The sequence below is a fragment of the Sinocyclocheilus grahami genome, unplaced genomic scaffold, assembly GCF_001515645.1.
Source record: "Sinocyclocheilus grahami isolate Dianchi unplaced genomic scaffold, SAMN03320097.WGS_v1.1 scaffold312.1, whole genome shotgun sequence".
In the NCBI taxonomy this organism is placed as follows: Eukaryota; Metazoa; Chordata; class Actinopteri; order Cypriniformes; family Cyprinidae; genus Sinocyclocheilus; species Sinocyclocheilus grahami.
The window spans coordinates 539,321-550,853 of NW_015505491.1; the positions used below are offsets into that span (position 1 = coordinate 539,321).

Consider the following 11,533-nt stretch of genomic DNA (forward strand, 5'->3'; position numbering starts at 1 on the left):
CGTGAACATTTGATACCACAGTCTTTAACTTACACACATAAATACTTCGGATCACTGTGGTGGACAGTAGGGTTACACACTGAGGTCAGACACAACACACATTCACCTGCTGGCTCTCTCTCACTCACACACACACACACACACACACACATTCACCTGCTGTCTCTCTCTCACTCACTCACCACACACACATTCATCTGCTGTCTCTCAGGCTGTGGCACATCCACACGTATCTGCTGTTAGTCCCTCTCCTAATACTATCTTTATTTGTTCTGTTTCACTAATGGCTGTAAAGTTCTTTATTAAGTTGGTGAATTTGTTGAAGTAGAGGTTTCTTATGGATATGTATTTATTATAGTGAAGGAGGAAGTGTGTCTCTGTCTCGATCTCATTATATCTGTCTGTCTGTCTGTCTGTTATCTCTGTCTGTTATCTAGCTGTCTGTTTGTCTGTCATCTATCTATCTATCTGTCTATCTGTCTGTCTGTCTGTCTGTCTATCTTTTGTTCTATCTATCTGTCCATCTGTTATCTCTGTCTGTTACCTAATACCTGTCTGTTTGTCTGTCTGTCTATGTCATCTATCTATCTATCTATCTATCTATCTATCTATCTATCTATCTATCTATCTATCTATCTATCTATCTATCTATCTATCTATCTATCTATCTATCTATCTATCTATCTATCTATCTATCTATCTATCTATCTATCTATCTATCTATCTATCTATCTATCTATCTATCTATCTATCTATCTATCTATCTATCTATCTATCTATCTATCTGTCTATCTGTCTGTCTGTCTGTCTGTCTATCTTTTGTTCTATCTATCTGTCCATCTGTTATCTCTGTCTGTTACCTAATACCTGTCTGTTTGTCTGTCTGTCTATGTCATCTATCTATCTATCTATCTATCTATCTATCTATCTATCTATCTATCTATCTATCTATCTGTCTGTCTGTTGTTCTCTCTATCTGTCCGTCTGTTATCTCTGTTACCTATCTGTCTGTCATTCTCTGTCGTTCTCTCTGTCGATCTTTTGTTCGATCTATCTGTTATGTCTGTCTGTCATTACGTTGTTCTGCCTATCATTACATTGTTTTGTTATTCAGTCATCATTCTGTCTGGCTATTGTTCTTTTAAATTTAGCTATTGTTAGTTCTAATATTGTCTATTATATCTAATAGTCTAGCATTCTTATTCTGTATATCATTCTGTCTGTCTGTTCTGTCTATGTAGGAAACATTAAACATTTGTCTTTTCAAACTTTGCTTTTCATAAAAAATAGTTATGTGGATTTCTTTGCGTTTCAGTTCATTTAAATTTTTCTTTGCATTTCAATTCGAATTTCAAACATGGCATCATGTCTGCTACCTCAATTCAAATTCAATTCTAATTTAGCAATTGGGTTATAATTTAAAAAGTCATTCTCAGTTAAATTCTAAATAGTGCAGAAATTAAATTTGTTGATGCCTTTCAGTGAGCATTCAAAGTGTTATTTGATGCTTGAAGCATCACATCCTTAGCTGAATCTGGATTTGTATACTGTCACAGAACGTACTACATACATTTGATGAAGAACTTACTTTTTGGCTGGTCAAAGTATGTTCTATTATTATGCAAGTGTGTGGCATGAATGCCATGTGTCCAGAAAGCATACATCTGAATCTTGGTAGATGGTAATCTGGGTACTTTTCCTGCATTGAGTCATGTGTACTGCTCATTCAGACATATAGCACTGCATAAAAGTGTTTGACATACTACTTTTGAAACACTATAAACTAAGGAAGTAGACAAACCAGGAAGCAGAGAGAGTATGTATATTTTGCGGTTCTGAGCCTCGTATCGCACATTCAGCATTTTAGCCCCGATTCGCAACAGCTGAAAACCCTTTTCAGTGACCGAGCTTTGTTTTCTCATTAAATACACCCATCCCGAGTTTCGCCTTATCAGAGTCGCTTTCTGATGCCCGTAGACGGTGTATTTGTTTACGGGCCAGTCGTCTGGAGTAATTTATCATTAATTCACTGTTGTCATCTTCAGCAGAACTAAAGGTGATTCATCGTGCTCATTTTGCAGTATGAAGGCATGCTATCCTTCCCCTCGCTGCAGTCACCACCTGTGTGCCCCTCGTGCCTCCACGGGGAGTAAATCCTTCCTTACAAACACCCAATATGAAAATGAGATTTATTGTTGCGCTGATATGCAAACCTGTGCAGATTGATGGAGGTCCGGGTTAAATAGTTGCATCATTGTTAAGCGTGCTGCTTTTTTGGCTCGGGCAGACGGTGAGCTGGGTGGCTAGTCGCTCTGATTTATGTCTCCTCTGCCTGCAAATTGCTTTTACTGCCACCCTGATTATTGTTCAGTGTTAAATAGATTACAGATAGTCCGAAATATCCTCAGATGCACAACTTGGAATGAGAAGAGCTGGTTTGCAACCAACACCTCTGTGCACCCGTCGATAAGTGATGATCATCAATCAATTAATGCGGTTTGTCTAAACAGGAACCTTGTTTCTCTCTCCAGATTGTGCTCTGCATGTGTTGTCATTTCTGGCCTGCTAATATATCTCTGGATATGAGACTCGTTTTCCATAGGTGTGATCAGAAGTCACATCAGAATGAGTGTCTTTGATAAATGCCGCAATCAGTTACGGGTAGAGTAGACCGTAATGACTCTTCTAGCACGACTTGACACGCAGGACTAAGGAAGATATTCATTTACCGCTTCATCAGTGTGATCTGCCGAGAGAACCCGCGCTTCGTAAAACTGGAGATGGATGCAAGTGCTGTGTAATAGGGTTCTTAGCCTCAGATTGCTGGATTTTAAGTTATTCCCACCCTAATGGCCTCGATTTCCTTTCTTGGCGCATTTGTGTGAGACTGAATACCACGTTTGTAGGCAAAGTTTCAGCCCGATAGACGTTATTTATTGTCCTTGAGCTCAATAAACTGGAATCAGTGTCATCTTTGGAATGAAAGTGGAATCGGTTATGATATTTATGAGTCGGGATTGTTTGTGCTTTGCTCCGAGACTGAATTATAACGTACTGTCTTTTTTGTCATTTTCAGGGTTGCCCGCAGATTCTGCCTAGCAGTGACATCCTGGTACCGGCGGGGATCATTCGGCCAATCACACTGCGAGCTCGTAACTTGCCCCAGCCTCAGTCGGGACAAAAGAACTATGAGTGCGTCTTTAAAATCCAGGGCAAAGTTCAGCGTATTCCCGCGGTCCGTTTTAACAGCTCCTGCATCCAGTGCCAGAACACTTCGGTAAGAGCACTTTGCTTCATTTCTAAGACAACAACTCTTTCACTTACGAACTGCACTTCAGTTTAGGAACACATAATGAATAGTGGATATTAATGCAGGAAAAATTGATTTTCTTTATAGCAGTGGCTTAATCTGAAGGTTCAAGTTGACATCCTTTAGCAATGGCAGAATTTCTTAAAGGAATTATTTTATAAAAATAATTATTATTTTTTCACCCTGATGTCAAGCACTGTTGTTTGGTTATTGGAGACTCGAGAGTCAATGGTATTTATTAATATCCTGGTTTCCATTTATATACACTACTGTTCAAATGTTTGGGTTCAGTACAATTTTGAAAGAAATTAATGCTTTCATTCAGCCAGAATACATTACATTGAACAAAAGTGACAGTGAATACATTTACATTGCTGCAAAGCATATCTGTTGCATATATGATTTATGAATGCTGATTTTAATCTTTTTATGCTTCAAATAATCCTGAAAAATGAATCACGGTATTCACGCAAATATTCAGAAGCACAAACGTTTTCAGCATTAATAATAAGAAATGTTTCTTGAGCAACAAATCAGCATATTAGAATGATTTCTGAAGGATCATGTGAAGCTGAAGACTGGAGTAATGATGCTGAAAATTCAGCTTTGATCACAGCAATAAATTACATTTATAAATGTACTCAAATAGAAAACAGTTCTTTTAAATTGTAATAATATTTCAGAATATTGCTGTTTTTACTGTATTTTTGATCAAATAAATTCAGTCTTAGAGAGCATAAGAAACAACTTTTAAAAACATTAAAAATCATTCCAAACCAAACTTTAGAACGGTGGCTTATTTTATGTGATTTTTGACACATTGCATAAAAAATTCTGGATGGGAACTTCTAAAATGTGCATTAAAACATTCACTTGCATATTCATTTTGCATCTTGCATGCCTTAATTGACTATTTTGTTCTGTTGAACATGAGATGCAACTGCTGTGAAATATTTTTTATGATATTCCAATTGCTTGCATAAATTAAATTCACAGCTTGAATAGGAAAAATATCTAATTGCTCCCTAACTGTGCCGTATTTGATTATAAACACACAATGACTTAAATTTCAGTCTGTTTGTCACACAATTTTTTTTATGGTGTTTCATAGTTTCATAGGGTTTTTGTGTGTGTCTTTTTTCGAATTAGAATGTAAATGATCTTTTTGAAGATTATTTACTTTCTGTGGTAAGCAGAAAAAAGAACAAAATGACAGCATACGGGTTTGGAAAGACATGAGGGTGAGAAAATAATGACGGAACTGTTATTTTTGAGCGAACTATTGCTTTCAATATATCCTAAACAGCAAGCATGTCATTTATTAATCAGCGTATTTTTCCAAGCGTAGCCTCACCCCAGATGGCATTTGAATAATTGTCATACGAACAGATGCATTGTTTTCTCTCATTATATTTAGCTTTGTGACATTATTTTTCCATTAAAAAAAATTAGCATGAGCTGCAAATCGTTGCTTGTAGGGCAAAGTGGTGGTGATAAATTTGTCTCAAGTGTGCTGAGAAAGCCAAGGTGACTTCTCGCTGAATCACTGATCATAAAAAAATACGAATCTTTATCTGGGTAAATCGGCAAAGACATCAATTTATAACGCTGAAAATGTTGTTTTCTCAATCCCAGTGAAAAATGGAGCATGTCAAGATGTTGACATTGAGAATCTCTCTCTCTCTCTCTCTCTCTCTCTCTCTCTCTCTCTCTCTCTCTCTCTCGCTCCGTCCTCCCGCTCTCTTATACCGTCCTCCCGTTCGCTTTCATATGCGGGCGGTACAGGCGCTTGCCGTCTGTGACCCATCTGGTTGTCACGGTAACCTCAGGGAATCTTGTAAGATAATTAGCTAGGCGCTGGACGTGCCTCGCAATTTGGCACGACAGTGTGACCCAGTGAAAAAGAATGCGGTGAACCCCATTTGCCACGCTGGAGGTGGAGTGTGTGCCCTTTGACCTCTGTACCCTGACGGGGTCAAAGGTCAATCCACTAGCCTGAACCCTGCGACAAGAGAATCGATGTCCCGTCGCAATTTAATAATGAGGATCACGTCTGTAGCGTTCGCCCCCATGCTGGATTGATTGTCATCCTTTCCAGGAATGACACATGCTGCTGTTCTCGCGCGGTTCGAAGGTCCCCTCGCAGGACCCCAGTGCAACTGTTGTCCTTCCATCTGTTTTGACTCATCTCCTCCTGTTCATCAGTCTCCCTGTCTCTGACCCGCGCTGCCGTCTCCGACAGCGCTATGCATTTAAATTGGAATTGAAACGTAGCGACTTGTGCAGTCTAAACACAGCCTCGGACCTAAAGGCATTTAGATGGGAAGTGAGTTTTGCGGCCGCCTGTCAGTGATGATGCCGGTGCATATTGAATATATGGAGGGCAACAGTTTTTTTATTTACTTATCGCAGATGAATATTGACATGGGGATTTCTGTGCGGGTCTTTTATTTGTAAAATCTTGTGAAACCAACAATTTCACAGCGCTTTGATGCGACTTATCGGTCCACACTGACTGCAGAACTGTTACACAGCATGACATAAATAGATTCCTAAATAAATGACAAAGTTTTTTGTATGTAAGAGCTTTTATATGGCATGGTATGTGTATATATATATATATATATATATATCATACAGGGTACTTGACATGCTTTTTGAAATAGAAGAACTGGATTTTTTTTTTTAAATCAAGAGGTGCTTAAAGTACTCCCTGCTGTAATCAAGTAATGATATTGTTCTTATTTGCTCACCGATGCTAATTTTCCCTCGCATTTGGCACTTTTTAGCACAAAATCAGAACAAAATGACTAAACACTCAATTAAAATGAAATTGGAAAATTTTAAAATAAATTCTAAATATGAATACAAACTAACAGTAGTCTAATGACACTGGTTCATACCAGACATTTTATTTATTTATTTATTAGGAAATTGAAAATAAAGAAATGTTGTTTTTATTTATTTTGACATTTTAAATTAAGCAATAAAGAATTTGATGAACAATCTCATTTGTATATTTCTTATGCTACACAAATCATTTGTTTTGTGCCTCTTTTTCTCATTGTCAGCTTGCAATGGCTGTTTTTTTTCCTGAAAATCAGTATCATGCTGGTCATGCTAGTTCAAACTAGTATAGATTTGTTAGTATTTGTCACCTCAGCATAGTTTGCATGCCCTGTATAAGCATTGTGGATTGGCAGACAACTTCATTAATTTTGATGGGAGTGATCTAGCTTTTTCACGTCACGTTACACTTGTAGTATTCTGTGGTCTGCATGGGGCTGCGTGATTATACTGTAGAAAACAGAAAGATTTTCACTTGTTTTTGTCAGTTATGCATGTTCCCATTCTACTATGAAACATAATGTGTTGTTTTTCAGGTAGATGGCTAGTTCATGTTGACAGTTTAACTAACATAAAACCTGTTCAGAAAGGTTGGACTGCAGTGTTTCTAGATGAGTTCTTTGTTTCTAGCTCACTGTGATGGGAAACCAAACCCTCACGTTCTCACAGTTTCTCCTCATCGTCCCCCATCCCCCCTTTATCTTCAATCTCTTTTTCTATCACCTCATTGTGCTATCTGTGTTGGTCTGGACATGCACAGATTAATTGATAGTCTGATTAGCAGTGACACAGTAAAAAAAAAAAAGCACATCATCTCTCTCATAACATGCATCTTTCCTGAATAGCAATCGAACATCAACGTAGACCCTGATACAGATTACACTGACTCCCAGGAGAGTCATCGTCTGTCCACCACTCCCTTCCTCAGCACGTGTCCTCTCTCTCACACGCTCTCACACGAGGCAGCTAGAATCAATCAATATGGCCGTCAAGGCGAATGGCACCGCATAGTCTTCTGGGAGCCGACGGCAGGTGACTTTGAGGCCGTGGAGTCCATGCTAATGAAATTGTGAGTGCCTTCGGATGGGCAGCGGCGAATCAATCAGTTTCAACTTCTGTTTACACGTCACCTGAGAACGTGTATGAAATGGTCAGTTTTTTTTTTTCTCTACTCAAGAAAGGTAATCATATAGCTCTGTTCATTTACTGGTAGGTGAAGCAAATAGAAAAAATATGAAGTTTTGGAAGTTATTGTTCTCTCCCTTATGCTTTTTTAACTTCAGTTCAATCTCAGATTTGTGCTCAATCATGTTTTTGCTGCAGCCATTTTTTCCCAATAGAACTTCAAGTCTTTTTTTTTCTTTTCTGTTTTTATTTACGAATATCATAGGTGTGAATTGATTCCAGTGAATTATCAGTTAACTTCTGACTGTCAAATAAATAAATGTATTTATTGTGGATTTTAGTGGACAATAAGTTTATTTATTTGTTTGTTTGTTTGTTTGCAATAGTTTAGTTATTATTATTATTAGATTTGTTTTATAGATTTTTGTGGATAATGTATATTTCAATTTGTTTATTTACTTAGTTTATTGTTTATTTTTAGCTCCATTCAACTCCATTCACTTATAAAAAATTAACCTTTTTATGGAATGACCCTTTTTGTAGCATGGAATTTCAGCAATTGTTACCATTAGCTTCCATACCTGTGAGAATCGCAGTGGTTTTTATTGATCTCACAGTGTTGAAGACAAAGGCACACAAGCTACTGGTGTTGTATTACAGCTAGTTAATCAGCTCTTATCTTGATGTAAGTGGTCTCCCTTAGGGCACGTCTCTCGCTTGTGCTGGAATTGAGGGGTCATTATTTTTGACAAAAATCAAGTTAACTGGCCCTGCATTCTCCCTAATTTCTTGGCTGTTTCCTGTTCCTGCCTCACCCTAGAATTGAGACAGCTGCCTTTTCAGTATTTCACAATGCTGCTATTGTGTGGCTTTAACATCACATACTCTACAAAGAACTTTACTGTACTCTGCTAGTAACATACTAGGAAAGCTGATGGTTGCAATAATATAACAACATGCTAATTGTTCTAGCTAATAAATTAATCAATCAGTATGTAGTCATGGTGTCTGTGAGGAAAATGGTAAACGATCAGGGCCAGTGACCAAAAGGTCCAATTCATGACCTAATTGAACCCTGTGATCATGTTCAAATATTTAATGCTAAGCAATAATATACTAAAAGTTGATTGGACAAAGCTAACCAACTACTTGGTAATCACTAGTCATGATGATGATAAACAGCCAAATAATGTGAAAGAAAAGCAAATATGGTATTTCGATAAGGTGTGCCTCAGGGAGATGTTATTGGTCCATTAATATTTCCAAAGATTTCATTATCAGTTATGAAAGGAACAACCTTTACTCTCAGGAAAAAATATAAGGTACTTAAATCTTTTGAAGCCACATTTTCAGTTGTGTAAAACCACATTTGTTTACTTATTTAACCCTATGACAGCATGTCAGTGATATTTGACTGTTTCTTTTGTTTCAAGCTGACCATTTTTCTGTTGCGTGGCACTCAAGAACCACTAATGAGCAGCTGTATCTTGAACATAGGTTTGATGCATCATCTGTTCATATAGTACATCGCTTGACAGACAAAAGATAAACGTTCTTGTCCCTGCCAGAACATAATAACCACCTGCTTTCTGTGTGTACTTTTTAATTTTATTCTAGTCATGAAAAAACGCCTGTAATGGGTGTGCTTTTTGCTAGGCTGAAGCGAAATCCAAAGAAATTAATTTTTTTTCCAAGAAGAGAGAGGTGTGCAAAATACTCCAAATGAGTCCATGAGTGTAAGTGTTGCTAAGCACCGCTGACCCTTTAGCGACAGGCACCGGCCGTGTTACCGGGGAGACGTACCTCCAAAGGCCTTTTTTACACAATGCCCAAGTTCTGAACCAGGCTCTTGATGGAGAGGGCCCTCACAAAGAACCCCATTATCCTCGATGCAGGGTAGCGGAAGCTTTTTGAATAAAAACACTTACATGTTATTTTTGTCAGGCATTTTGAACCACCTCACCCTCATTATTCTATTATTCTCATCAAGTGCTCAATCAGGCATTAGCCGTTTTGTACCGTACTACCGAGAGGAACGTGTTTTAACGATCACCTGGGTTACATGGGTTTAACCGTTTGAGCCTGACTACGGCCAAAAAAGTTTCTCAGGTAATTTCAGTTACTTGTTCATGGCATTTCAGTGCAGTCACAGGCTTGCTTCTTTAAACTCTAAACGCTATTAGGTTGCCGTGCTGAAGCAGGTGGGCCTTATTAAAATAAATTGATCAACTAATGTGGTGATCAATCCACTGTATATGTCCCAGGCGTAATGTATCGCATTAACTGCACCCTGAGCGTTTTCCGTGTATTAAGAGGCTCAGCTGCACTAGAACCTCCAAATGAAGAAATCCCTCCTAGAGTGATGCACCAGAAAAATGCTTTAGGTCAGCGTGCTCAGCTCATTTATGGTGACACATGTTGCTTGCGCATCCATGTGGCCGCCTTTCCTTATCCTCCTTGCTTTAGGAGAACCGCTCATACCATTATTTATTTCCAGTGGCTCTCAACCAAACCAAATCACATCATAGTTGGACTGACAGAAGCTGTATCTTTTATCATAACCCAGAATTCCCCTCTCCCAACCTAGAAATTAGCCCATGACGCAACATTCGGTGAAGTGAATTATATGCTGTTATTACTGGACTGTCGTTAGTAATGGGAGAGCTATGATTCAATAATTAGGTTACCGTAAAGTAATGCCGCACACACAGCAGGCTCATTCTGCTCATACCATTGATGCCGTTGTGTTTTTTGTGCTGAGTCTGGTCCAATTTGTAACTTAATTAAATGTACAGGTCCTCTATCATTACGTTATATTGATTTTCATTCTGTCACTCAAAGGAGACGCCATTGACGAGTCAACTGGAGCCGAGCGTATCCAGAGAGATGAGGTCTATGAAACATCTTTTAAACAATAAAATCCTATTAAAGACTAAATACTTAGTTCCTCCGAATTCCACTTGAATTAATTGCAATCACTTAATTTCAAGAGAAGGCTGCTTTTCGAGAAACAGCATTTTCCCCCCTGAGTCAATATCTCTGGTTATTCATCATAGCTGCTGCCATAAACGGTAGCACCGTATTAACTTAGCTCCAATAAGTGGATTATTGAGCACACCAATTTTTAAGAGTGGTCTCTTTAAAAACCCACGTGCCACTAGCAGATATTATAACCTTTGATTAAACGTGTAAACGGGATTGAAATGTACCCCAAGGATATGTACAAAGCTAAATCAAAATGGAGGAAATGGCCTTTACTCCTGTGATAGCACCCGTCCTGGGTTGTTTTCGCATTCGGGGCTGCTGATAAATTGAGGACGGTTTTAGAGGTAAGATTACCTTGCTGTCGTTTGCCAGTCATTTTCAGTGAGGCCTCTGACAGAACCAGGCCAGGCTGTCTACACATAACACGCTGCGATACAGTGGGAAGACAAGCTGGAGGAAAATCAATTCACTACTGGCAGAGATAAGCGGTATTGTATGGGCAAACACAAAGGCTTCCACCCATTTACACACGCAGGCTAATCTCCTCAAAGCAAATATCTAAATATTTTTATTGTTTTAGTATTACATTATATTATAGTTTTTATATTTTATATATTATAGAAACCGTCGTCTCACAGATTTCGTAAGCACAAGCAGATAAATTTTTAGTTTTTCATAGATGCTTTTATTTTCAGAAAACACAATTTAAAAAGTTTTATATTAAGTCTCATTAGGCCTCCTTCATGCATTGTTCATGTAACCATTATTATGTAAATAGTCCCATTCAGTGTGCCATTTTACATAAGAATTGTTTTACCGTTATGCTCGTTTCATCCAATTAAATGAAATTAACTAGCAAGAAAGAATACGGTAATTTGTTCAATGCATACATTTACGGACCTGCTTTATGTAAAGACATTGTTTGACATTTCTAGCATTCACGTGCTCCTGTGATTTTTGCACCGTTTCATGAAATGCATTAGTCCATAGGCCTTTTAGCTTGAGTGCATAACAGCCCAACAAATTCCAAGATAAGTTAATGATGTTGAAGTCGTGACCTCTGCAACCTTTATGCCAGCGTGCAGGTCGCCTGTCATTGACCCCAATTAAGACCCCAGCAGCTGTGTCTCATAGAGATGTATGATTGCTGGGTGCCTGGCGTCAACAGGTTGAGTGAGGTTTAGTTCAGCTTCTCACCACCTTTTCCACTGCAGAGCTCGCTTCAGTTCCTCTCAGATATTCCCCCCCCCCCCATAAATAACTAGA

The 11,533-nt window shown here is 38.4% G+C and overlaps 1 protein-coding gene across 1 annotated transcript in view; it reads left to right on the plus strand.

Moving 5' to 3' along the window:
* Positions 1–11,533, plus strand: part of LOC107601745 (plexin A3-like) — a 186,457-nt gene that overhangs the window by 135,829 nt on the left and 39,095 nt on the right. The window contains exon 9 of the mRNA XM_016294030.1: positions 3,077–3,277. Within this exon, the coding sequence (XP_016149516.1) occupies positions 3,077–3,277 (201 nt within the window). The remainder of the gene's footprint in view (positions 1–3,076; positions 3,278–11,533) is intronic.